A 27,545-nucleotide genomic window follows, 5' to 3' on the forward strand; every position below is an offset into this window, starting at 1 on the left:
TATTTTGGCTACCCGTGGTGCCTTTATATAATAATAAGCTCATATTACAAATGTTTGACTCAAACACCTAAATCTCTTGTGTAGCCTAACTGTAGTCCTATACACATATTCAACAAAATTTTAACACTTCCAAAAAAAACCTAGTCATGTACTACCACCGGACCCAAGATTCTGAGAAACTTGTCCCTATGACACTTTGGTGTTCTGCTTCTGCACATCTCTCTACATTTACAAGCTACAGATAAAAGAACCACATATCTGTCATGCTAAAAATGTTGAAACCATCCCATTGGCTGAATGCCTAAAACCATGCAAATGCTGACAACACTATACACCAGCTTGTATGAATAATGACTAGCTGGAACTGCTCGGATCAGTCTGCACGCTATGATCTGCAATGATGATATCGACAGGGTTCTTCCACGTGATAACATTACTCTTAAGATACAATTGGAGCCGTTCGACGCTCTGGGCCATGACGATTCTGCAGGTGCTCCAGTCGTCTGCTGCTATCTCAACACCCATGTAGGTCAGATGGTCTGAGGCGCTCAAGAACAACGCAAACACACTCCTGCAAATGCAGAGACAGGGAGCAGCCGAACAGGTGTTAGGACTTCGAAACAGGAGACAGGGTGAGTTAACCAAATCGCTACCAGAGAAATGAATGGGCCCCCACCTGCAACAATCTGGATCTTCTCCGCTGCCGTCGCAAACTCGGAAGGTTCTGTTGCCATCAACATCATGTTCCCATACCTTAAATTTGAATGCACAGTGGATGGTGATTCAAGGATGTATAACAGATATATAGTAAGAGATCTTTCCAAAATCGATTCAGAGCGAAATGTTCGTATAGATAGTCTGGTTCTTCAAACAGAGACAACACAATGGTAAACTACTGCATTTCATCAAAATAGTAATGCGTGGTGACAAATGTTTTGCATGGTAACTGATGTTCAATTGTATTACACATCATGCAGATGTTTATATCACTTTGGGAGCACCAGGCGTCCTGTTGATGCTGTGTCTGTCGACAGTGTCCAAGTAAAAAAATATCTAGAGTGCGTTTGGTTGAAAAGAACAATGAGCATATAATGTTGAGAGAGTTTTTACAATGATCAAGTCATGCAATTTCTAGGTTTATGCAGGGGCATACCTCTCTAGGGAAGTGGTGGTATGTCAGGTGCGGGAGGAAGAAGAAATAAGGGGGTAAATGAGGCACAATATCATGTTCATGTGTCACTCGGATCGCACTGGGTACATATTGTTCAAAGTAGGAGGCAAAGGCAGCATTGCCAATACGTGGTTGCCCAAAAGTCATGAGATGAACAGTGTCACTTCCAAGGCTAATCTGTAAATGGGAGGAACATTTCAGAGATCATGAATCAGCAAATACAGAAGTGTTTAATGTCGAAAGATAGTATTCCCTTGTTCACCAAAACAAAAGGTGAGCCTTATGCCAATAACATAATCGCGGGGGCACTTACAGCGAGATCAAGTGCACAGAAAGAAGCCATAGCTCCTCCCATCGAATGCCCTGTAACTATTATGCTAATATCTCCATACAATCTTCTTGCCTTGCGAACAGCATTTGTGATGGCTGGACGTAAAAGTGTATTATTGTAAGCAGAGTAAAATCCAGTGTGGACCTTTAACCAGAACATAAACCTCATCAGAAAATAAATAACAGCTACTCCTATATAAACAGAGTATATATCTCAAGTTCGTGCCAAAGACCTTCGCATCAGGCATGTTTGGATAGTTTAGGTCAACCTGCTTCCATACCAGGTCCTTAATCCAGTTCTGTACACTGAATGAGATAATTTAGAAGTGAACAGAGAGGGACATAAACACAAAAGCCAGTAAAGCTATGCCAAATTATTCCAAAACCTGTTCTCTTGAGTTCCCCTGATTGCAACGATTACAGCATTGAGATTATGATCAACACCAATGAATGCCTGTCAGGTTATTTAATCGCAAGAATATTTTAGTCCCGTGGGGAACAAACTTTACCATGTAAATTAAGGTTGTAGCAATGTAGCATACAGACCTGCAAGCAGTTCTGGATATCGACAATTATACACCTAATCTCAAAGCCCTGTTTTGAAATAAGATACCCGGCGACATCGGTAGTGAGTTATTTTTAGTAGTTGAACTTAAAAGTAAACCAAACGACACAATTAGACAAGATAAATAACAAGACGACACAATTAGTTGTCTCACTTTAGTCAAGTCATTACATCTTGAGCACGTCCATGTATATAGAGCTGTTAGGTCCGTCATATACACCTAAGAATGAGAAAGATAATATGAGCATAAATTAATTTTGGTTATATATAAATATACACAAGAAATTCGAAATAAAACGGAATTCCAATATTTAATTACAAATTTGTAATGTGCGAATGATAATACAAGAGCCTAGAACGCATGACAGGTTGAGAGAAAAGAGGACGAAGTAACTTACAGCTGAAGCATATTCCACAATAGTCTTCGCTAGGGTATAATTAAAAACAAAAGTCCGGTTGTTGCTGTTGAAACTGGGTCCTGTGAATGATAATCAGGGCATTTTGTTCATACGACGGAATCTGGGAACAGATTTCTGGTAGACTGGAGCTTGCGCCCAAAAGGAGATGCTAACACAATCACAAAAGTTGTACGGCGAACAGAGAAATACCTCTCCGTCCTCCGTGCGAGGCTGCGGACAGCAGCAAGAAGGCCACCATGGCCGCCGCCGCCGCCGCGACCCACCGCCGACTCCCCATTTAGAAGCGCGGGGAAATCGGGCGCGGAGAACCGATTAAGGACCAACGATGCGTGCTTGAAAACTTGGGCGGAGGATGAAGAGGCGAGGCCGATCAAGCAAGAAAGGGATGAGGAAGGAGGGTGGGATGAGGCGGGGCGCCACGGCTCTGCTCGGGTCGCTGTCGTGTTGGTGCGTGTTTGGTTGGACTGTGTCACCGGAATCGGCCATGGAAAGTCAAGCAGGAGTTCTAGCAGAGTACTCTGCCCGTGGCCTGGGTGGTGGGGTCTGGGTGTGACGTGCCAACGTTACACTGGGTGTCAGGGTTGACGTGTCAACGTTACCCAGAGATGTCACAGGTTGGTTTTTCTAGTGGCAGCGCCGTGCACCGGTGCACGCGTGTTTTTATTTATTTAATGCAGTACAATCGTGAATGTTCACCGAGCGCTGCTACACCGACGACAGATTTGGACGATCAGCGGACGACACTACACATCAAGCCGTTGATACGGTAGAGCAAAAGCAGACAACACTGTTTATTCCTGCATCGCGTGGGGTTCGGCCAGCTAATGTCGTCCGTCCAGCAGTTTCGATGTTCACCTGCACATGTACTCATCTGCACACGCGCACATTGCATCAGCCTCTTCGAGCTAACTAGTAATGATGCACGTGCAATGCACGTTTATATTAGATAATATATTAGTTGCACGTTATATTAGATAAGATATATCTGTTGCACGTTGGTATTTGGTAAGATATCAATTACATTTTCACGAGAATGGTATGATATTAATTATATGGCAGATTTCAAGGGATAGCGTTGAGTCAAAACGTGTTTATAACAAATGACAGTGGTGGATAATTAAAGCGTTAAACGTGTTTGGTGCTCAACATTGGAGTGATTTGAACCGCTAGATAACATGATTTGACGGTCGAGATGGTTTAGATCTGCCCATTTGGATCTTTTTATATTGGTATAGATATAGATATAGATAAGCCGTAAACGCATCGTAGGTGAGGGTAACGTTTCCTTCCACTCAACAATCATAATGAAAAAGGCTAAAATAAATCTGTATCCATATCAATATAGAGAATACCCAAAGGGGTATATTTAATTAATTTCGGCCATCATATCAATCCGACGGCCTATATTGCTCCAATGATAAGTGTTGAACGTGCAACTAATATCATGTTAAATATCTAAAGCCCAATTTTGAACCCGAGCTCAAACGTACCATGATAAACGGTAAAAAAATAATAGTTGAAATAAATAAAATAAACATATTTTTTACAAACATTGACAAATATTTTGCATGCTTACCAAATTTCAGCGCAAAATGACATTCGTGAAAGTCATGAAAATAAATCAACACTCTAAAATATTTTCAATACTAGCACTTTTTATCATCAATATATGTTTTTTTGCCATTATTGTCCATGAATGTCATTTCATGCTTGAATTTTTGCATGCATACAAAACATTTGTCAAAGTCTATCATCAAAACTTTTAGAATTTTTTAAACTTGTTTACTATTTTCTTCTTTCGCTTTTACTCTTCATCAGGTAGCATTTGAGCTCGGGGACAGATGCTTCGCAACTTTTGTGCGAATCACATAACTAATGTGTAGTTGATATCCTACCTACTATCAATGTGCAATTAATTTCCTTCTTAATATCAACGCGCATTGCACGTGTGTATTTACTAGTCCAGAAAAATGCGAGCACAAGTGCTAAGTGTAGAACTTGAACCTTGATAGATGGTCCATCACAAAAAACTTTACCATCTGAGCTACACTCTGTTTGCACGTGCTAACATTACTTGTTATAGAAATAAAAATAACAGAGTCAATTGCCGAAAGTCCTCTTTTGCGAGCTCACATGAACAGTAAATCAGAAAACTAAAAAAGATTTTAATTTTCTAGAAAACTCCTGTTAGGAAGTTTCACGATTTTCACAAATGACATTCCGTGGTCAAACTTTTGAAGCACTCAATTTTTTTGTCACTACTCGCCACAAGCATAATTCAGATTCTTCTTTAATATTTTTTCAAATATTTGGATCTTATTATTTACACAAACTTATTCGATCTCAAGCTAAGAAATATCGTCTTCACCAATAGGTTGTATCTTGTTGTGAGGTTATTTATAAGTAGGTGCTTCTAGTGTTGTCGAGGGACATGTGAAGGTGTGTGTTCGACGGATCATACGGGGTTAGTTGGTATTTCTTTTCGGTGAATCTAGTTGGATCCGATCTTTGTTCGTCTATATTCATGTGTCTACAACATGGATCCTTTAGATCTATACTTTTATTCATCGACGTGGTTGGTTTAGTGGGGTCTTAGTATAACTATTTACCACAACAAGGTTTGTCCGACTCTGTCGAGGAAGAACGATGAGAGCGACACACATTTGACTCGTTTCCAGTGCCTCTAGTGGTACGTCTATGGATCTGGATGTATTCACAATTGATGAGTGGATGGAAAGTTTTACAAAAAAATATGAGTGCTATGTACTTCTATGTTCAATAAAAAATAAATAAATAATTACACTAGTATAAACATGTGTTAAGATGTCTTTATGGTGTCTTTTCTTAAACTAGTAATAATGTACGTGCATATTAGATAGGATATTAGTTGCATGTCATATTAGATAAGATATATCTGCTGCACGTTGGTATTTGGTAAAATATCAATTACTTTTTCGCAGGAATGGTAGGGTATTAATTATATGACAGATTTCAAGGGATAGCATTGAGTAAAAACGTGTTTATAATCAATGGCAGTGGTGGGTAATTAGAGCGTTAAACGTGTTTGGTGTTTAATATTGGAGCGATTTGAATCGCTAGATAACATGATTTGACGGTTGAGATGGTTTGAATCTGCCCATCTAGGTTTTTTTATATTGGTATAGATATAGATAAAAGAAAACAATAGCGTAACCGGCGACCGGAAAGGAGCAGGCGAAGGTGCCTCGCTTCCGCCTCCGCGCCATGGGGGCGATCAGCTCGGCGCGGATCTCCAACATCCCAGCTCCGCAGGTGCTGTTTACCTTCCCCTCTTCCCCCCTCTCCTCCCTTGGCACCGGCGGCGTTCCGGCCTCCGGCACCACTGGTGGCCCTCGAGATGTTAGGGCCATTTTATCACCATACTTTTTGGGTTCACATAGACATAGGCAGTCCGGCACCTTTCTATACTCAAATCGGCAGCGGGGATTGATCCGAGAAGCAAATATCAGTGGTTTCTGGGGGATCGCTGCTGACTGCGGCAGTGTTTAATGGCCAACCTCGAGGCGGGTGGCAGAAAAGTTCAGCTTTCGTGGTGTTGGCATAAACCTAGACTTCACAATGTCCCTGTGCGGATCCTGTTGCTAGTTAAAATCGTTTATTATAGGCTTTACCACCCGTGACTAAACTTAGATAATATATCATCATTAGCCGGCCAATTAGCAGCACAAACTTGTGGAGTCTCTAACATCTGCACTGAATTCGGTGCGTCTTGAGTGAGTCTCGACTGCTCAATGTCACACTGAATTACTGAAACAATGCAGACCATCACCCAATCAGACCTGGACATTTTTAGGCTCGAATTGCAACATTGGGACCATGCACCACAAAATATATTGTCTTATTTCTGAAAAAGCCATGTTTGTATGGCTCCATATCTTGAAAAGTATTCATAACCATTCTTTCGCGCTACTCTCGCCATGGACTATCCGACATCGCCTCCTGGATACGCTCACAGATTTTGCCCTCTGGCTTCATGTCATATGCCAACCTGTCCACATGAAGCAGACTTATTATTTGCAAGATTATATGTGCGTTGACATCGTACTACGGTACTATCTTCCTCTCTTCAACCCTGTTGTCGTAACCTAGATGCATAATCCTATATTTTCTTCTAAACATTGGACATTTGTTTTGAGACACAATCCTTCATTGCATCGGTACCAACCTAATGAGAATTTCCCTGTAACAGTTTATGCCAAAACATTGATGTCTTGGAACAAGGTGAAGAAATATTCACTCGAAACCCACCAGATGCATCAGAGAGTGGTTCTTTTATTTGACTGTTTTGTCTTTCAGTCGACGCCACTGTCGACGGTTCTGTTCATTTTCACGTTTTGTTGGCATTTCTTCTAACACAAATATGACATCCATATAGATGCACGTTCTAGCAAAAAATATTAACAAAATCGACGGAGTCCCTTACTGTACTGCAACATACAATACACTGCAATCGTGGATGGAGAATCTCCTACAACTTGCTTATGAAATGAGAAATCAAATGTGTTCAGAACTCCTACTGCCATCTACTGATCTACGGTTGAATTGTAGTCAGTCACGAGACATAAGCTCTTTTGCTCTTGCCACAAGAGCAGACATAGGCGTGCTGTACTCCATGAAACCTGCATCAGCCATGAAGAGCTTGTAGTTCTCAGCTTTTGACACTGTTTGTTCTACCCTTGATAGTGCTTCAATTATCTTGAATTCGTTGAAGCAATCTGCATAGCGAGGATTGCACTCCATCAAGTGTATGACTTGCTCAAGTATCACCCTCCTGATTCCAGGACAATGAGCGCTAGGTTTCATATTTGCATTCAGTATGTCGACAAGCCTCTTCAGAAATCTCTGCTTAATCGGATCATTATCTAGTTGTCGCGTGAACTCTTCAGGAATAACTTTACATGTATGTGAACTAAGTCCAATCAAGATCTCTAGTTCTGCCCCATCCGCGCCCATTATTCTTTCCAACACCTGGCGGGCTCGGTCTCTCGGCAGGCCGCCTACTGGCGGTAGCGCGGGAAGTGCCGAGCGGTGGCGGAGGGCGACGAAAACACCGGTTTCTTCCACGCCCGCGCCTCTCACCGTCGTCGGTGCAACGCCATCCGCGTGCTCGTGGTGGATGGCGTTGAGCTTGTGGCGCACCAGGCCAAGGAGGCGGCGCTACGCCGCTTCTACTCCGCCCTGCTAGGGCGAGCCCCGGTTACTAACTGGGGGTTCGACCTGGCTGCCCTCTACGCCGCGGCTCCACGGGTGGACGGCGCTCCCCTGGTGGCCCCCTTCTCCCGGGCGGAGATCCGGGCCGCTGTCTTCGCCCTGGACCGGACGAGCGCGCCGGGGCCGGACGGGCTCGGTCCCGCATTCTACCAGGCCGCCTGGCCGGCGGTCGCGGACGACCTGCAACGCCTCTTCGACGACGTCCACCGCAGCGTGGCTTCTCTCGACGGGATCAACCGTGCTCTCATTGCCCTGCTCCCGAAGAAGGATGGCGTGCCGGGCCCCGGCGATTTCCGTCCTGTTTCGCTTCAGAACGGGGATCTGAAAATCCTCTGTCGGGGGTTGACCTCTCGGCTCCAATCGCAGATCGGGGTTATCATTGATGAGGACCAGTCTGGGTTCCTGTCCGGGCGCAGCATCTCGGAGAACTTTGTGTATGCGGTTGAGCTGGTGTAGTGCTGCCGCCGGCGGGGGGCTCCCACGCTTGTGTTCAAGCTGGACTTCGCTAAGGCATTCGACTCCATCGCATGGCCGAGCCTTCGCCGGATCATGGAGGTTCGGGGGTTCCCGGCTCTCTGGTGTGACTGGATGGACCTCATCCTCCGTTCCTCCAAGGCCGCGGTCCTTCTCAACGGCGTGCCGGGGCGCTGGTTTGCGGTCCGGAGCGGGCTGCGTCAGGGGGATCCCATCTCCCCTTACCTGTTCCTCCTGGTCGCGGACGTCCTCCAGCGCATGATCAGGAGCGACGGGGCTCTCTGTCACCCTCTGGTGGATGGGGCGCCGGCGGTGGTCCTCCAGTACGCGGATGATACTCTGATCATCATGCATGCTGATCCCGCGGCGGCTGCTCGGCTTCGGGTCATCCTCGACCTCTTCACGGCGGCTACCGGCCTCATCATCAACTTCGCCAAAAGCATGCTCGTGCCGATGAACGTTGAGAGTGGGGTCCTCGACTCCGTCCTGGCGTCCTTCGAGTGCACTGTGGGGGCCTTCCCACAATCGTACCTTGGCTTGCCTCTCTCATCCGACAAGCTCAAGCTAGAAGACTTCGCCCCCATGCTCGCTAAGGTAGACCGTTACCTGGCCGGGTGGCGGGCGCGGCTGCTCTCGCCGGCGGGCAGATTGGTGTTGATCAATGCCGTCATCGACTCCATCCCCACGTACTCTATGGGGGCCATGCGACTTCCATGGGCGGTTCTGGATCGCCTTGATGCGCTGCGACGGGCGTTTCTCTGGAGCGTGGCGAACCGGGCGTCGGGTGCTTAGTGCTTGGTTGCCTGGGAGCGTGTCTGCCGCTCCAAGGCCGAGGGGGGCCTCGGCGTCCGGTCTCTCCGGGATCAGAACGACTGCCTCCTGCTCAAGCTGCTTCACAGGCTACACTCCCCGGCGCCTTCTCGGTGGGCTAGTTGGGTCTGGAGCCTGATGGGAGGAGGATCCCTCCTGGCCCCTGGTCGTCCCCCTCTCCCCGGCGAGCATTGGCAGTCCCTCCTCGACCTGTTGCCGGCCTACCGGGCCCTTACGAGGGTCGTGGAGGGGGACGGCAGGAAAACCTCGTTTTGGCATGATCGGTGGCTTCCATGCGGGGCGCTCGTCGTGGCCTTCCCCGCCCTATTCTCGCATGCGCTTCGCCGGGAAGTGTCGGTCTGGGAGGCCCGACACTGCGGCGTCCGCGCCATTCTCGTTCCCCGGCTAACTCCCTTGGCGATGCGCGAGTGCGCCGCCGTTCAGCGTCTCATGGAGGGGGTGCCGCCCCATGATGGCCCGGATTCCAGGGTGGCTGTCCTTTGCTCGGGACCAAAGGGGAAACTCTCCTCGCAGGGGGTTTACACCCTTGCTCGCTTTGGGGGGACAACATGGTCGCCGGAGCCCTTCCTTTCGTCGTCCCGGGCTCCATCGCGCGTTGCGTTCTTCGGCTGGCTGCTGGCCCTGGCTCGCGTTCATACGCGGGATGTGCTCCTGCGGAAAACCATCCTGACGGTGGCGGAAGCTGGGTGTCCCTGCTGCGCGGCCGCGCTTGAGACTGCAAACCACCTCATCTTCGGGTGCCCCTTTGCGGCTAAGTTCTGGCGATGCCTCGGCATCTCCACGGAGGGAAGGACGGTGGAGTCCATCCACCGCCTAGACGCGTCTCCTGCAGTGGGGGGGGGGGGGGGGGCGTCGCCCGCTGCCTTCATTCTCCTCTGTTGCTGGAGGCTCTGGAAACGTCGGAATGCGGTTGTTTTCCGCAATGACCGGCAGTCCCTTGCAGTCACCTTAAAAGCCTGCCGCGACGATGCCGTTCTTTGGCGGACGAGGCTGCCCATCGGAGACCGTGCTCATATTGACGTATGGCTGTCTGCTCTTAGGGGTTGAGTAGTCCCCCCCCCCCCCTCTCCCTCTTCCCCTCCCTATTTCACCCTTGTATATCTTTACATCTCTGTACTCAGGGCCATGGTCCTTTTTTTGGGTTATATATTCAGGTGGTGGAGGGGCCCCCCTCCCCCCGGTGAAAATTCAAAAAAAAACACCTGTAATGAGATGTATCACTATCAGTCAAAAGATGATACATAGCTCTATCTATATAATTCAGCGGTAATAGTAAATTTTGTTATCCATCTGTAATAGTGCACATATTGCTTGAATTAGCAGCGGTCACCTCTCGTAAGGTATGAGATAACTCCTGCAGGTCTGACTCTTAGAGCTTGGATCGAGCGTGCATGCACAGATTACTCAACACACTTGCCGCCACATATATGTACTTATTATCATGGATCAGGATCATAGTTTTGAGTTCCTTCATCAACTCTGGTTCCTTCAATATAACCAAGCAGTTATGGACACTTTCTATTGTCAGCATGGCCAGTGCTTGCCCGGCGACCTTTCGCAGCAAGTGATCAGCATTGGTATTCATGGTTCCTTCTGCATAAAGAAATGCCTGCACCAGCTTGGTAATGATCACTTCGACGCAACCAATGTCCTGCCTCGTTTTCTCATCAATGGCAATGTTTCTGAGGATTTCCGCAACCAACTTCCTTGATTCCTGGCTGCTGCTGTTGTCTCCAAGGATGTCTGAGAGGTTACTCAATAGGAAGGGATGTTTTGATATCTTGTACCGCAGTGTTGTGCCGATTTCCCCACCAATGCTTGTTAGCCTTTGCAGCACCTTCAGTGATGATTTCAGCAGGATCTTCTGCTGTGCCTCAGTATTCATCGTGTCACTTCTGTAGCTTGTGAATCCGATGATCTTCGGAATGAGGTAATCTGCTTTGCTGATTTCCACACAAATGTCTTGATCACAGCTAGCAAGACTGTCTATAATTGACATGGCTAGTGCAGGCAGAAGATCGTGGTCTGTGAGCAGCTGATCCTTGGGCATTGACCAGAATTCTGAAAATCGCTGCCAGCATCTGAGCATGAAGGACTTCTTTTTGTAGATGCCAACTTGTTGGGTCGAGCTCGTTTGTGTTTGCATCAGATTTTCAGTGTCCAGAACCAGAAGTTTGCTTCGTTTCTGCAATTGGTTGTCAGCTGCTTGTTGGGTATCTTCTGTATTGACAACTGGATCATGTATTTCTTCTTGTTCATGGTATGTGTCTAGGAGTGGATTTCCTCTTTTCAGTCTGATATCAGTGTCAAGAAGTGCAGATACAAGCTGCACTGTACCAGGGATAGTGACCACACGAAGGTTCTTTGCAAGTTCAGTGGTGACCATCGCAGCATATATTCTGATACCTGTATCCTTTGGACTTGTCCGATCCAACATTCTGATTATTCTAGCCACCGTCTTGGTAGAAGTAGTGAGTGTTGAAAGTAGTTGTGCCTTGGTTGGCTCCCATTGCAGAAAGCTGTGCATCAAACGAATACCGTGGAGCTAATTCTTGGATGAATCCGAATTTACAGAATCCATGGCAAAGTTGCTCAGGCTGATCTTCTTTGGAGCAAGCACACCTTCTTGCATGCATTTCTCCAGGGCATATGCATAGTACAGATCGACAGATCCCCAGTAACCTCTAAACCGACCACAATGGACAAGGAATCTCCGAGGGATGAAAGAAAAGAACTCGAGAATGCAAGCCACAACATAAAGGATTCCTTGTCCAAGCACCATCCAATAGAAGATTTTAAGAGATGCTGCCAGGTTCTGTTCATCATCCTTGTACTTATGATGTAATCTCAAGCTTGCTAGGCAGATACGCAACACTGCTGCTGGAACCTGGAAGTTGCCAAATGACACCACCACCAAGGCACACACTTGGACCATCATGATAATAGACATGTCCATGAATGGATCTAAGTGTAGCATGTACACCTGTATCCCTAGCGCAGCAATCATCCACAAGTTTATAACAACTCGGCACCAAATTTCATGTTTGATGCCAAGAATACTATCCGCTAGTTTGACGATTCTGGTGAACTGTAGCCTGCTTATTGTTACCAATAGCACTGGCACAAGTAGTGCTGTGAATACAATCCAACTAGTCGATGGGCCTATAACTTCGTTGGACAGAGGGGGAACCATCAGTAGGATTGCAACCAAGGGGCTCCAAAGTGATGTGGCACGGCGTAGCGGATTGCATATGTTCAGTGTCAGCCCAGACAGGAATCGTGCAGTTGCAAATATCATTACCATCGATAGTAGAAGCATCATATCAGACAGATAATTTTCCTTCCAGAAGATCACGAAAACATCAAAAAGGCATAGTACTGCAACCAGTCCATTCCAGCCCACAGGTCTAAAAGCTCCCCTTGTGTTAAAGAACAGTTGGTAATCCATTCTGTTGTTGCGGGTGAACATCCTGAAGTATGTATATATGCATTCATTTAATTATATATGGGTATTATATAAATCACAAATCCTAGATGGTGTGTAAGATCATAATGTTTAAGAAAGGTAGAAAGGTAGACATGCTTTCAGTAGGTTATAACAGCGCTGGTTTCTTAGTTCGGACCGTTAAGTTTGCATGACAATTTTTGCAGCAGTGTTCTAATTAATTTCAACCAGTAGAAAAGTTACAGTACTATTCTAGGGAAATATCTAGTGCATACGTATATTTCGAGTGTAAAGATCTGTATATAACTACTGACATGTTATTTACGCCTTGGAGAATGTCTAATATGTACATCCTCTATTTCTAAACATAAGACGTTTTGGCAGTTTAACGTCTTATATTTAGGAACAGAGGTAGTACATATGTCCGAGTATATGTACCCCTTTGTGAGTTTGTATACTTAAAAAAATCCGAAAGTGTTAATAAGATCAGGACAACCCATTTTTGTGTTTTCTATTTCAGCCATAGAAGCATCTATAACAGGTTCCCCTACTCCCTTCCCCCCAATATGCCGGGATCGTACTGTCCGTAGAAAACTAGGCCTCCAATGGGCTCCCATACTTCACTAGGCAAGTACACTCTGCCTATTATCTTCCCTACTCTGCTAGCGGTGTCAAATCATGGGGAGGAGTAAGGGATGTTCGGACAATCTGCCACGTCGGCATGATTACCTTACCTCACCCGGACCCCTCCCTACCCACCCACCCCTCCTTCTCCACTCTCTCTACCCTCACCCGGACCCCGACGCCGTCACCACACCCACCTCGAACATCGCATGGGTTGTGCTAGACCTTCGGCCGCTCTACCTCATCGCCCTGCTTGTCCTCCTATCGTTAGGCCGCTGCTCCACCTCCACAGAGTCCGTCTGCTCCACCTTCATACAGTCTGTACTCGCCGCCGCTTCCCTTCCTCTTTCGTCAGTATTTTCCACCCGAAGGCGTCCCACATTGATGTCGCCGTCCCCTGCCCTTTGGACGACGAATCTAGGACCCAATAACCCCGTCCACCGCCCATGTACACCCCTGACTGCCGGCGTTCTGACACTGGTAGTACTGCCGAGTGACGGAAGATTTGTTCGCGTGTGCGGGGTTGGGGGTATGCGAGTTGCAGACCGAGATGGTAGCATATGAGACAAGCGATCTACCCAGGTTCGGGCCCTCCCCAGAGAGGTAATTCCCTACTCCTGTTTATGGTGGTTGTCTCTAGATGTCTCTAGAATGTCTTGGATCCTCTTAACTCGCCTTATATACATGCTCGAGCTAGGTTTACATGGCTCACATCAGATTAAAGGTGGGTTTGTGCCACCGGGTCGAACGATGGTCGTGTGCCAATGGATCAATGTTGCCTTATCTTTCAAGTCGACGCGGTATCAGGCTGGCACCTAGGCTCGAGTGGTTAACTTTTCATTTGCGGGGACGACGTGACTGGCCCCTTGCCTAGCTGGTGGTACCCTAGTTCCATATCCTCTTCATCGACTGGCGTCGTCCATGCCGAACACCGCATGCACCATGTGTTCGGTGAAATGATCGAACATGCCATAGGGCATTATTGTCATTCAATACTCGCTCCATTCCAATATATAGTGCGCATAGATTCTAGCACAGATACCAATATATGTGCTTGCACTAGAATTTGGACGAGAAAGCCCCCAACTCCTCACACGATATGAAGTACTACTTGAGAGTTGGAGTACTACTTGGTCTCGCGAGTAGAGAAGAAAATGGCGGCATGGATAGGTCTTGATGGCAGCGAGCCCTCGTGACTTGATCTTGCTGGACGCGGAGACGTGTGCCCATCATATTCTTCCTCCTCTCCCCTCCAGCGCTCTTGTTCGTGATGAGAATTAGAACACAAATGCACTTGTGGTTAACTAAAAACTACAGCGGAAACAAAGCAATCCCAACACCACATCATGTACTAATTCAAAAACCGTTACTTAACACGGAAGAAAACATATCCAGCAACATATATGGAGGTAAAATATTACTTAGATAACAAGACACTGCTCATGCAAGTGTCTTGTGGTAGGAGTAACTTTCTGAACACAGCAAGCATCAACAAAAGAGACACCAAATTTTTACATGGGACCCCACCTCCAATTTGGAGGAAAAACCACGGGCTGAAGCGACCCAAATCCTCTTCCACTATTATCAGTTGTGGGATACAACAAGTTCTTCTCTAGATAGCACTAGACGATCGCATACATCAAGATTTCTAAATTTTGGATGAACACAACAAGATTTGGGGCTCAAGAGCTAGGGATTGGAACAATCTCACCAAAGATGATGGAACCGGAGCTTGGAGACAAGGTAGTGGATCTGGACCATCACAAACTTGGGGAGGAGTTCCCTTTGCTTCTTCCTTCCATCTTTCTCTTCTCCCCTTTCTCTCTTGGTTTTCTTTCTTCTCCCTTGAATGATGAACTAATTTTCGTCCCTCTTGGTGGCGGCTGCTAGCTGGAGCGTAAAGCCTTCCCATCCTCTCAGTGCAAAGTCCAAAATGACCCTAGGTCATAACCCTAATGGGTAGTGGGCTTCTGCACCTCTTTGGGCTGCCTAAAAGGCCTCAAATGGTCATCTTCTCACAGCCCACATGAGGGGGATATCCCAACAAATCTCCCCCTCCGACTCATGAGGGGGCACCGCCATGCCCACTACCTTGCAACATGCTTGTAGCTCCTCATTTGGCAATAACTTGGTCATCATATCAGAACCATTGTCATTGATATAGATCTTCTCAAGTTTCAGCAACTTGGAACTCACAACATCTCGAATCCAATGATACCTCAAACCAATGTGTTTGGTTCAACAGTGATAGCTTGAATTCTTAGCGGGATGAATAACACTTAACATATTTCTCTTGCTTCATGCCAAGCTCTTGCAAGAAATTCTTCATCCACAAAACTTCCTTGCCAGCATCAACTATTGCTATGCACTCATCTTCTGTAGTTGATGTAGAAACACATTTCTGCAATCTTGATTGCCATGGCACTGCCCCCCTGCATAAGTCATCAGGTATCCAGATGTGGACTTCTTACGATCTTTATCACTAGCATAATCTGCATATGTATAGCCCTGCAATACAGGATCACCGCTTCCAAAGCATGAACAAGATGTAGAAGTTCACTTGAGATACCTGAGAATCCACTTCACTACTTCCCAGTGAGCTTTTCCTGGATTTGTCATGAACCGCTAACAACTCCAACTGCATAGGCAATATCAGGCCTAGTGCATACCATGGCATACATCAAACTGCCCACGGCAGATTGGTAAGGTACTTTTCTCATTTGTTGTTTCTCCTTCTTGCATGTAGGACATTGTTTTGAATTCAGTTTGTGATGGCCTGCAAGTGGAGAGCTAACATATTTTGCATCTTTCATATTGAACCTTTCAAGTACCTTCTCAATGTATCTTTCCTGTAAGAGTCAAATCAGCTTCTTTGATCTATCACGGGAGATTTTCATGCCAAGTATTTGCTTAGCCGGTCCTAAATCCTTCATGGTAAATGATATCCTCAATGCCTTCTTGAGAGAGCAATCATCTTTGTGCCATTTTCAACAATCAGCATATCATCAACTACCTCTTCAGAAAGACACAATGATTAGGTTGTGCTTTATGGTAACCAAGCCCAGCCAAAAAGGATTCAAACTTCTTGTACCACTGCCGAGGAGCTTGTTTCAAGCCATACAAGCTCTTCTTTAATTTGCAAATTAAGTGCTCCTTGCCTGTAACCATGAATCCCTCTGTCTGCTCCATGTATATCTCCTCCTCCAGGTCACTATGCAAGAATGATGTCTTCACATCAAGTTGTTCAATTTCCAAGTCCATGATGGCAGTCATGCCAATCACGACTCGGATCGAAGACATCTTGCTCACCAGAGAGAATATCTCATCATAATCGATGCCCTTTTCTGACCGAACCCTTTCACAACCAATCTGGCCTTGTACCTTGGATGTGAGGTGTTTTCTTCAGTGTTCACTCTGTGCATCCACTTGTTCTTCAGTGCTTTCATGCCCTTTGGCAGATTCACTAACTCAAAAGTATCATTCTCATATAGGGATTTCATCTCATCCTGCATGGCTTCTGACCATTCATCCTTGTTCTCATCAGACATTGCCTCCTCATAACATGAGGGCTCACCTGCATCTGTCATCAACACATTGATGTGCCTGATACTTAGAAGAAGGAATGTGACCTCATTCACTTCTTCTTTGCTACTGCACTGGTGGTGAATCAAGTGGATTTTCATTGGCATCATCATTACCAACATCATCATCATCATCATCACTTGATGGTTGCCCGTCACTTTGACTTATACTGCCTTGGTTGGTTGCATCTCCATTGTCTTTAGTGTCATCATCTTCCCCATAATTTTCCTTCACAAGAGAAGTACAGATTGGATCCATGTCAACCTGTGGTGTGTTGGTTATTGGCTTCTTTGGTTTCCTAATATCTTTTATTGTTTCATCTTTAATGAACACCACATTTCGGCTTCTCATAATATTTCTATTAGTTGGATCCCACAACATGTAGCCGAACTCTTCACTTGGTTGGCTGAGGTAGATGCACTACTTTGTGTTGCTATCAAGTTTGGATCTCTCGTCCCTTGGAACATGTAGAAATTCCCTACAACTAAAGACCTTCACGTGCTTGTATGGTACCTCCTTCCCTGACCAAACTCTCTGAGAAATATCACCTGCAAGAGGAACTGAGGGAGATAGGTTAACCACATATATAGCATTCATCAATGCTTCAACCCAAAAAGAATTAGGTAAATGAGCATGAGAGAGCATAGTTGTGACCCTCTCTGTGAGTGTCCCGTTCGTTATCTCAGCAAGACCATTTAGCTGAGGTGTCTTTGGTGGACTCTTTTCAAGCATGATGCAAAACTTCCTGCAATACCTTTCAAAAGGATCTCGATATTCACCATCATTGTTTGATCTCACGCACTTCAATTTCCTACCAGTTTCTCTCTCAAGTTTGACATGAAACTCCTTAAGGGCCCCACCATGATATTTTTCAGTCATGGAGCGAACATTAGTATGCACAGTATCAAGAACATTTTTTGCATGATGTGCAGGGAGTGTACGAAATGCAACCCTATGTTGTTTGCCAACAAAATAATGTGCACAGGGTTTCAAGGATACACCTTTCAACTCGGGGAGATAATTCATGCGAGCAAGAGCATGCATGCCTTTCTCACTCATATGCCCAAGCCTCTTGTGCCACAATTAAACCGAAGTGTCTTTCTCAGCAATGTTCAACAGCTCATTGAACAACTTGGTTTTAGTCACATAGAGATTACCTTGCCTACTTCCTCGAGCCACAATCAAAGAGCCTTTGGTGAGCTTCCATCTACCTTCACCAAAATAACTAGAATGTTTGATGTCATCAAGCTTGCCCACTGACAATAAATTCAGCCTTATGTCGGGAACATGCCTCACATCATCGAGCACCAATCTGCAACATGTATTTGTTTCGATGCATATAGAGCCCTTGCCAACAATTGTTGACAAACCACTATTTCCCATCCTCACTTGTCCAGTAACACCACTAGTGTAAGATGTGAAATACTCCTTGTGTGATGTAATGTGAAAGGACGCACCTGAATCCACAACCCAACTCATGGCATCATCACGAACAACACTATAGCATTCTTCATCTTCAATGACTAGGTAGTCCTCATATGTTGCAGTCATGGCTGAGCTGCTCTCAGCCTTCTGCTTGGTTTTCTTTGCAAGTTTCCCTCTACAAGCTCTCTTTTGTACTTTCTGCACTCGCTCTTTATGTGAACCGGATTACCACAATGAAAGCAACTAATATCTTTTCTCTGTTTTGACTCAGATCTCTCCCTAGATTTACTTCTACCTTGCTTAAATCTTGTATTGCTACGTCCATGGTTCTCATTCTTCCAATGGGTTTCAGCTACATACGCATCAGAAGAAGAGGCATCACCCTTTTCCTTCTTTCTGGCTTCTTCATTCAGCATGTTATTGTTCACCATCTCCAAAGTCAGCTTCCCACCCGAAGCTGAATTGCTAAGTGACACAACAAGCGTGTTCCAACTATCAGGCATGGAACTCAGCAGTAACAATGTTTGCACCTCATCCTCAAAGTTGATCTTCATGGCTGAGAGTGGATTTATATGGCATTGGAAGACATTCAAGTGCTCAGTCACACTTGTGCCATCTCTGTACTCAAGCTTTGCAAGTGTTTTAATCACTGAGGCCTTGTTGATTGATATCTTCCTCTCATGCATGGACTCCAACTTCTGGCACATCTCATACGCATTTGTGTCATTTGCAACATGGTGAAGAATATTATGGTTGATGTACAATCAAATCATACCTACTGCCTTTCTGTGCAACACTCTCCATTCTTCTTCCGTGACACCTATGGGTATCTTGTCTTTCACAATTGGCTCATACAAATCCTTGCAATAAAGAATGTCTTCCATCATGTGCTTCCATAATGAGCAATTTGAAGAGTCAAGTTTTATCATGCCACTTGTAGTAGCGCTTTCTTCCAGAGCCATTGTGAGCAACACTTCCAGCAACAATCAAGCAACTGAGATTATGGAGTAACTTTGTGGACAGCAACAAACATCAACAAAGAGACACCACATTTTTACGTGGGACCCTCCCTGAACTTGAAGGTAAAAACCATGGGTAGAAGCCACCCAAATCCTCTTCCACTATTATCAAATTTGGGATACAACAAATTCTTCTCTAGATAGCACCAGAGTATCTCATACATCAAGATTTCTGAATCTTGGATGAACACAACAAGATTTGGAGCTCAAGAGCTAGGGATTGAAACAATCTCACCAAAGATGGTGGAACCGGAGCTGGAAGGAGACAAGGTAGTGGATCTGGACCATCACTACCTTGGGAAGGAGCTCTCTTTGCTTCTTCCTTCAATCTTTCTCTTCTTTCCTTTCTCTCTTGGTTTTCTTTCTTCTCCCTTGGAGGATGAACTAATTTTCATACCTCTTGATGGTGGCTGCTAGATGAAGGGTAAAGCCTCCCCATCCTCTCAGTGCAAAGTCCAAAATGACCCTAGGTCATAACCCTAATGGGTAGCGGGCTTCTGCACCTCTTTGGGCTGCCTAAAAGGCCTCAAATCACTAGTAGAAAAAGGGTCAAACGTGAAGCACATTAGTGCCGGTTTGAATTTGAGCCGGCACTAATGTGTACATTAGTGCCGGTTCCAACGGCTAGCCGGGCCGCTCTCATTAGTACCGGTTCGTGGTGAACCTTTAGCACCGGTTCGTGCCACGAACCGGTACTAAAGTGAGTGGTGGTAGGATGTTGTCAGTCCGGGGCCCCTCCAGCACCTTTAGTACCGGGTCGTATCACGAACCGGTACTAAAGGTCGTCCTACATAGACCCTTCGTCCACCCGAGCTCGCTTTGTTCTTCCCCTTTCCCCTCTCCTCTCTATTCTTTTCCCTCTTCCTCTCAAGCTCATCACACATTTTGCCCAAAATTTGTCAAGATTTGAAGGCCCCCATCCATTCAAATGATCACAAAGGTTAGCAACTTTTTCCTTTCATCTCTCATTGCTAGATTAGCTCGTGCAATGCTTTATATAGTGATTGATTTTTGAGTTTAGTAATTTGGGAGGAATTATATATATGTGCTAGTATTTGATTTATATGCAATTTGAGGTCAAAAATAACACTTAGTTTGCATATGTAGGTGTGGTTTACTTAGTACCTTCTAAATCTCCGTCGTAACCACCGTCGATCGCTCGCAACATCCCGTCGCCGGCACCACCTTGTGGTGAGCCTCTTGTTCATGAAGTTTTATATAAAAAATTGATGTTTGTGTGATTTGGATATATAGTTACTCGTATAATTATCTTACCCATACGTTGTTTGTTATACATAGTGCCATGGTTTTGATATCCGTCCCTGTCGGCCCTCGTCCGGGTTATGATTCGGATGTGGTATATTCTCTTTTAAAATTATTCATTGCATTTCGTGTTTATGACAAATTATTCCCATCAAGTTGACATAGATATTTGTATGTAGGAGGTAGTTGAACCGGAAATTCCAACCGACCCTATTGTCGAGAGGTTAAATTTAGTTGAAAGAGAAAACGAGGATTTGAAGGAAAAATTGAAAAGAATTGAGGGGGAGAAGATGGAATTGGAGTTGCATGTTGCCGATGTCGTCGATGATCACAAGATTAAGATGGAGAAAATGCGCTTGAAGATTAGAAAGATTAGAAAATATGCCATTCATAGTGAGGCTTGGTATCATTATGCTGTTGGATCAATTGTTACCTTAGTTGTGATCTTGATCGCATTTGTTGTTGCATTTAAATTCTTTAGCTAGAGAGTTATTTGTTTGTTGCATTTAAGTGTTGTATGATCTTTATGTATGAACTTTATGTATTGTATTAATTTGATGTTTTCGGTGCTGTGTATTGAAGATGAGCCGGCAATGGATGTACGATGACCGATGCTCTCTCGAGTTCATTAATGGTGTGCATACTTTTGTGCTTGCGGCTGAGGCAAACAAGCGAGCGGATGGTTTTATGCCTTGTCCATGTGCTGGCTGTAAGAATGGTCACAATTACTCTACGTCAAGAACCATTCACCTCCACCTGTTTGAGTCCGGTTTCATGCCCCACTATAATGTTTGGACCAAGCATGGAGAAAGAGGGGTTATGATGGAAGACAATGAAGAAGAAGAGGACGACGACAGCTATCCTGGCCATGGGTTCCCTGAATACGATGATACAACAATGAGGGAAGAAGCTGAGCCGGTAATGCGGGAAGAAGCTGAGCCGGCAATGCGGGAAGAAGCTAAAGAAGAGGCATCGGATGAGCCCGTTGATGATCTAGGTCGGGCCATTGCCGATGCAAAGAGAAACTGCGCAAGTGATTTGAAGAAGAAGAAGTTGCAGCGCATGTTAGAGGATCACAAAAAATTGTTGTACCCGAATTGCGTAGGTGACAAGAAAAAGCTGGGCACCACACTGGAATTGCTGCAATGGAAGACAGAAAATGGTGTATCTGACAAGGGATTTGGAAAGTTGCTGGTAATGATAAAGGATATGCTTCCAAAGGACAACGAATTGCCCGAGAGTACGTACGAAGCAAAGAAGGCTGTCTGTCCTCTAGGGTTAGAGGTGCAGAAGATACATGCATGCCCTAATGATTGCATCCTCTACCGTGGTGAGTATGAGGATTTGAACGCTTGCTCGGTATGCGGTGCATTGCGCTATAAGATCAGCCGCGATGACCCTGGTCATGTCGAGGGCGAGCGCCCCAGGAAGAAGATTCCTGCCAAGGTGATGTGGTATGCTCCTATAATACCACGGTTGAAACGTTTGTTCCAAAACAAAGAGCATTCCAAGGCGATGCGATGGCACAGAGAAGACCGTAAGAAAGACGGAAAGTTCAGAGTACCCGCTGATGGGTCGCAGTGGAGAAAAATCGAAAGAAAGTACGGGAAGGAGTTTGCAGATGACGCAAGGAACGTATGGTTTGGTCTAAGCGCAGATGGCATTAATCCTTTTGGGGAGCAGAGCAGCAACCATAGCACCTGGCCTGTGACTCTATGTTTGTATAACCTTCCTCCTTGGTTGTGCATGAAGCGGAAGTTCATTATGATGCCAGTGCTCATCCAAGGCCCTAAGCAACCCGGCAACGACATTGATGTGTACCTAAGGCCATTAGTTGAAGAACTCTTACAACTATGGAATGGAACAGGTGTACGTGCGTGGGATGAGCACATGGGGGAAGAATTTGACCTAAAGGCGTTGCTGTTCGTGACCATCAATGATTGGCCTGCTCTCAGTAACCTTTCAGGACAGACAAACAAGGGATACCACGCATGCACGCACTGTTTGGACGATACCGATAGTATATATTTGGCTAATTGTAAGAAGAATGTGTACCTGGGACATCGTCGATTTCTTCCGAGTAGGCATCCCGTAAGAAAGAAAGGCAAGCATTTCAAAGGTGAGGCGGATCACTAGACGAAGCCTCGCCACCGTACTGGTGCTGATGTACATGATATGGTCAAGGATTTGAAGGTGGTCTTTGGAAAGGGTCCTGGTGGACAACCTGTTCCGAATGACGCTGACGGACGCGCACCCATGTGGAAGAATAAATTTATATTTTGGGACCTGCCCTATTGGAAAGACCTAGAGGTCCGCTCCGCAGTCGACGTGATGCACGTGACGAAGAATCTTTGTGTGACCCTGCTTGGCTTCTTGGGCGTGTATGGGAAGACAAAAGATACACCTGAGGCACGGGAGGACCAGCAACGTACGCACGGAAAAGACGGCATACATCAGGGTCATGCAAGCTACGCTCTTACCAAAGAAGAGAAGGAAATCTTCTTTGAATGCCTGCTAAGTATTAAGGTACCGTCTGGCTTCTCGTCAAATATAAAGGGAATAATAAACATGGCAGAGAAAAAGTTCTAGAACCTAAAGTCTCATGACTGCCACGTGATTATGACGCAACTGCTTCCGGTTGCATTGAGGGGGCTTCTACTGGAAAACGTTCGATTAGCCATTGTGAAGCTATGTGCATTTCTCAATGCAATCTCTCAGAAGGTAATCGATCCAGAAATCATACCAAGGTTAGAGAATGATTTGATGCAATATCTTGTCAGTTTCGAGTTGGTGTTCCCACCATCCTTCTTCAACATCATGACGCACGTCCTAGTTCACCTATGCGAAGAGATTAACGTTTTGGGTCCTGTATTTCTACACAATATATTCCCCTTTGAGAGGTTCATGGGAGTCTTAAAGAAATATGTTCATAACTGTGCTAGGCCAGAAGGAAGCATCTCCAAGGGCCATGAAAATGAGGAGGTCATTGAGTTTTGTATTGACTTTATTCCTGACCTTAAGCCGATTGGTGTTCCTGAATCACGGCATAAGGGCAGACTGGATGGAAAAGGCACGCTAGGAGGGGAACAAATAATATGTATGGACAGACATTCTCTCACTGAAGCACACTACATAGTTCTACAGAATTTCGCCTTGGTGGCTTCGTATATGGATGAACACAAGAATTTGCTATGCTCCAAACACCCGGAGCGGTATGATGACTGGATTACACGTGAACAAACCAGGAGTTTCGCCAGCTGGTTGCAGACACATACCATGCATGACACCTCTATTGAAGATGACATGTACTTGCTGTCCCAGTTACCATCTTCGAATATAATGACTTTCAAAGGGTACGAGATAAATCGTAATACATTTTACACGATCGCCCAAGATAAGAAGAGCACCAACCAAAACAGTGGTGTCCGCTTTGATGCAGAAACCAAGACGGTAAAGGAAACATATTATGGTTATATACAGGACATATGGGAACTTGACTATCGACGTGGTTTGAAGGTCCCTTTGTTTCGGTGCAAATGGGTCAATATGACACGAGGCGGGGTAACGGAAGACCCGCAGTACGGAATGACAACAGTGGATCTCAACAATCTTGCGTATGCAGACGAACCATTCTTCCTAGCCAATGATGTGGCGCATATTTTCTATGTGAAGGACATGTCTACCAAGCCAAGAAAAAAAAAGATAAGGAAGCGAATGCATCGTACGATGAGCCAAAGCGGCACAGAGTTCTTTTTGGGAAGAGAAACATCGTGGGAGTGGATGACAAGACAGACATGTCAGAAGATTATGAAAAGTTTGATGAAATTGCTCCATTCACAGTGAATATTGACCCGAGCATCCCGTTAAATGATGAAGATTTTTCATGGTTACGGCGCAAAGTGACACATGCGAAGAAAAAGTTTCACACCCAAAGATCTGGGATGTGATCGGCTTCACTATCATCACTTTCTTCTGTGTTTCACACCCAGGAGGGAATCTCTGTAATAGTTAGGGTAGTTATGTGTTTTGGCATTTGAAACGCGAAGAAATTTTATGTGCAAACAAATTCTTTCATGCCTTTACTGATTTTTAAAGTTAAGTTATTCACAAACTAGTGATTCACACTAATTTCAAATATTTCAAAATTTAAACTATTCAAATTTGAAAACTACGGGCACTAACAGAAAGTTTGTAATTTTTTGTACCTAAAGCAAAAAGTATTCACAAAGAAACTCTAAATACACAAAAAAACAACTCAAAAATAAATAAAGCAAAAAAATAAAAAAAAGCCCGCCTACTGTGCCAGAGCGGCCTGCATACGACTAGAAACCCAACCTGTTGTTGGGTCAGAATGCAGGCCCGCAAAGGCCCAATAGGCCCATAGGGCAGCACAGAACATGTAGGCCCAGTAGGCCTGCTTTGGAGAGGAGCTCGAGAGAGCTACTGCACGAGGGGTTATAAACCAGTGCGGACGCCCCTCGGCTATCGAGGTGGGACTAAACTTACCGCACCGCACCTGCGCCAGCGCACACCAACCGGTACTAAAGGGGGGGCCTTTAGTACCGGTTGGAGCCACCACCCGGTACTAAAGAGGGTGCGCTTCCCGCCGCTTGGCCTGGCCAAAACAGGCCTTTAGTACCGGTTGGTGGCTCCAACCGGTAATAAAGGTCCATCCTATATAACTAAACACTTCAAAAATTTCAGTTTCTCATCTGCTTCTTCTCCTCTCCCCCATCACCCGCCGCCCCCGTCTCCATATCCCTCGTCGCCGCCCCCGTCACCGCCCCGTCCCCGTCGTCGCCGCCCCGTCGTCCCCGTCCCCGTCGTCACCGCCGCCCCGTCCTGGCCCGTCCCGCGTCGTCCCCGTCCACATCATCGCCGCCCCATCCCCGTCGTCGCCGCCCCGGCCCGTACGTCCCCGTCCCCATCTTCGCCGCCCCGTCCCTGTCCCTGTCGTCGCCATCCCCGTCGTCGCCGCGCCCGTCGCCGCGCCCGTCGCCGCCCCCGTCGCATCTCGCCTCGTCGGTGAGCACACACGCACACACATTTTTTTAGTTTTTCAGTTATAGAAATAGTTATAAAAATGTTAGAAATTTTTCTTTTTTTAGTTATAGAAATAGTTAGTTATATAGCATTGTTAGAAATGTTAGAATTGTTAGAAATTTGTCTGTTTTTTAGTTATAGAAATAGTTATAAAAAGTTAGAATTGTTAGAATTTTTTTTGTTTTTTAGTTATAGAAATAGTTATGAAAAAGTTAGAAATTTTTATTTTTTTAGTTATAGAAATATTATAAATGTTATACAAATGTTAGTTATATATATAGAAATGTTATATTTTTTCTTCTGTTTTTTAGTTATAGAAATATAAGAAATGTTATAGGAATGCTAGTTATATAGCATTGTTAGAAATGTTATAGGAATGTTAGTTATATAGAAATGTTAGAAATTTTAGTTATCAAAATCCAATCATTAAAAAATGTTACTTTTTGCGGGCATATAGCTAGTATTTGTTGTCAACGATGCCCGACCCGCATCCTCGTCGTCGACCCGTCCGCGACGATGTCCGGCTGACCCATGTCCGGGACTGGGCTCCGCCGGGCTGGCACTGGGAGGTGCTTCCTGGAGGGGCGCGCCGCTTGATGAGGAACCCGGCCCCGGGTCCCGCCGTCGACCCTCATCTTGTTTGGTGGCGTTCGCGTGGGCTAGTTTCAGTGCGGAGGGAGCCGGCCCCGCTGGAGGTGGTACGTCGCCGTGTCAGGGAGGAGGACGAGCACGTCTATCGCTACATGGTTGCGTTAGAGGGCGGCAGGTTCTCCAATACCTGACAGTTTTTTCAGGGATCTCACTTCAGCTATGATCCTGTGAGGGTTCCTTCTCTTTGGGTGTCCACCGCCCGCGCCGCAGGAACCGCGAGTGTCCTAGATTCTTCTGTAGTATTCGATCTTTATTAGCTACCTAGCCAGTGATGTATTCGATATATAATATTCGAGACGATGTATTCGAGATTATATATTATTCGGGACGATGTATTCGAGATTATATCTATTATTCGAGATGATGTATTCGAGATTATATCTATTATTCGAGACGATGCATTCGAGATTATATCTATTATTCGAGACGATGTATTCGAGATTATATCTATTATTCGAGACGACGTATTCGAGATTATATTCGATGATGCTTATTATGTACTATGATTGATTTAGTTTTTCCTTATTAATTGATTGCATCCATGCATTGTAATTTGAATATATTTCTTTTGGATTAGTTAAACAAAACCTATGGCGGACAATACCGGCAGAGAGGGAGAAGAGGCCCTGTTCAATATCATACACAATCCTCGCGGGCCAGATGATGATCAGAATGAAGAAGATTATGACGGCTCCAAATATCTAAACAACACCGAGGAGGGTGATATGATATTCGATCGCGACAACCGAATTGATGAAGTCATGAACTATGAACATGACGAAGAAAATGTTGATCTTGAAACAACAAAGACCGGCGAGGTATATATATTTATATAAGCAGGCATCTGGTGATCATCACATGTTTTAAATGACTTGAAGATATATTAACGAATCGATCTTTCTTCTTTCAGCCATCCGGATCGAGCAAATCTTCAGGCAACAGGACGGAACGAGGCCCGAACAAAAAGTTGAAGGAGGGCGTAAAGTACAATATCGAGGCAATCAGACCTAATGGTGAACCATTAGCGCCTAAGAAGATTGCGGACAAGTTCATTCGTCAGTGCGGAGTTCTTGTGAAGGACCAACTCCAGATCTCCCTTCAAGAATGGAGAGAGCCAGCAAAGCCACGTCTAGGAGTTACTTTTGTCGACGACAGACAAAAACTTCTGCTTTGGGAAACGCTCATGGAACATTTCACCCTACCAGATCATTTCACAGACGCAGATGTGGAGAAAGTCAAGGACGCAGCTCTTAGGAAGATGGCGGTTGCATTTAAGAACCAAAAGATTCATGAATGGGCCAAGTACGTCAACAGAGGAACGAAGACTCTAGTATTCGAGGGAACACTAGAGAACCAAAGTGCCCATTGGGACGATTTCGTGAAATTCAAGGATTCGGAATTATCTAAGGAACGGTCGAGAATAAACAAGGCCAATGCCGCAAAAAAGGATAAG

The 27,545-nt window shown here is 45.4% G+C and overlaps 3 protein-coding genes and 1 pseudogene across 3 annotated transcripts; 1 reads left to right on the forward strand and 3 right to left on the reverse strand.

Annotated features, from left to right (window-relative positions):
* LOC125535925 (lipase-like) lies at positions 1-2,973 on the reverse strand. The gene is made up of 10 exons (XM_087543268.1): positions 2,675-2,973; positions 2,465-2,544; positions 2,221-2,286; positions 2,048-2,095; positions 1,888-1,955; positions 1,735-1,807; positions 1,485-1,646; positions 1,154-1,348; positions 677-753; positions 1-571 (listed from the first exon to the last, which is right to left on the reverse strand). The coding sequence occupies exons 1-10, from the start codon at positions 2,760-2,762 to the stop codon at positions 355-357; spliced, it is 1,074 nt and encodes a 357-aa protein (XP_087399394.1). The 5' UTR covers positions 2,763-2,973; the 3' UTR covers positions 1-354.
* A 4,099-nt stretch (positions 2,974-7,072) lies between these two features.
* On the reverse strand, positions 7,073-7,492 carry LOC147984006 (uncharacterized). The gene has a single exon (XM_087539662.1). It carries the CDS (start codon positions 7,475-7,477, stop codon positions 7,073-7,075), a length of 405 nt encoding a protein of 134 aa, XP_087395788.1. The 5' UTR covers positions 7,478-7,492.
* A 1,665-nt stretch (positions 7,493-9,157) lies between these two features.
* Positions 9,158-10,087, forward strand: LOC147984007 (uncharacterized). Its single transcript, XM_087540948.1, has one exon. The coding sequence runs from the start codon at positions 9,158-9,160 to the stop codon at positions 10,085-10,087; it is 930 nt and encodes a 309-aa protein (XP_087397074.1).
* A 269-nt stretch (positions 10,088-10,356) lies between these two features.
* LOC125535154 (uncharacterized) lies at positions 10,357-18,823 on the reverse strand (annotated as a pseudogene).
* Between the last annotated feature and the right edge of the window lie 8,722 nt (positions 18,824-27,545).

This window comes from Triticum urartu, chromosome 2A (assembly GCF_056163025.1).
Source record: "Triticum urartu cultivar PI428250 chromosome 2A, HENAU_Tu73, whole genome shotgun sequence".
Taxonomy (NCBI): Eukaryota; Viridiplantae; Streptophyta; class Magnoliopsida; order Poales; family Poaceae; genus Triticum; species Triticum urartu.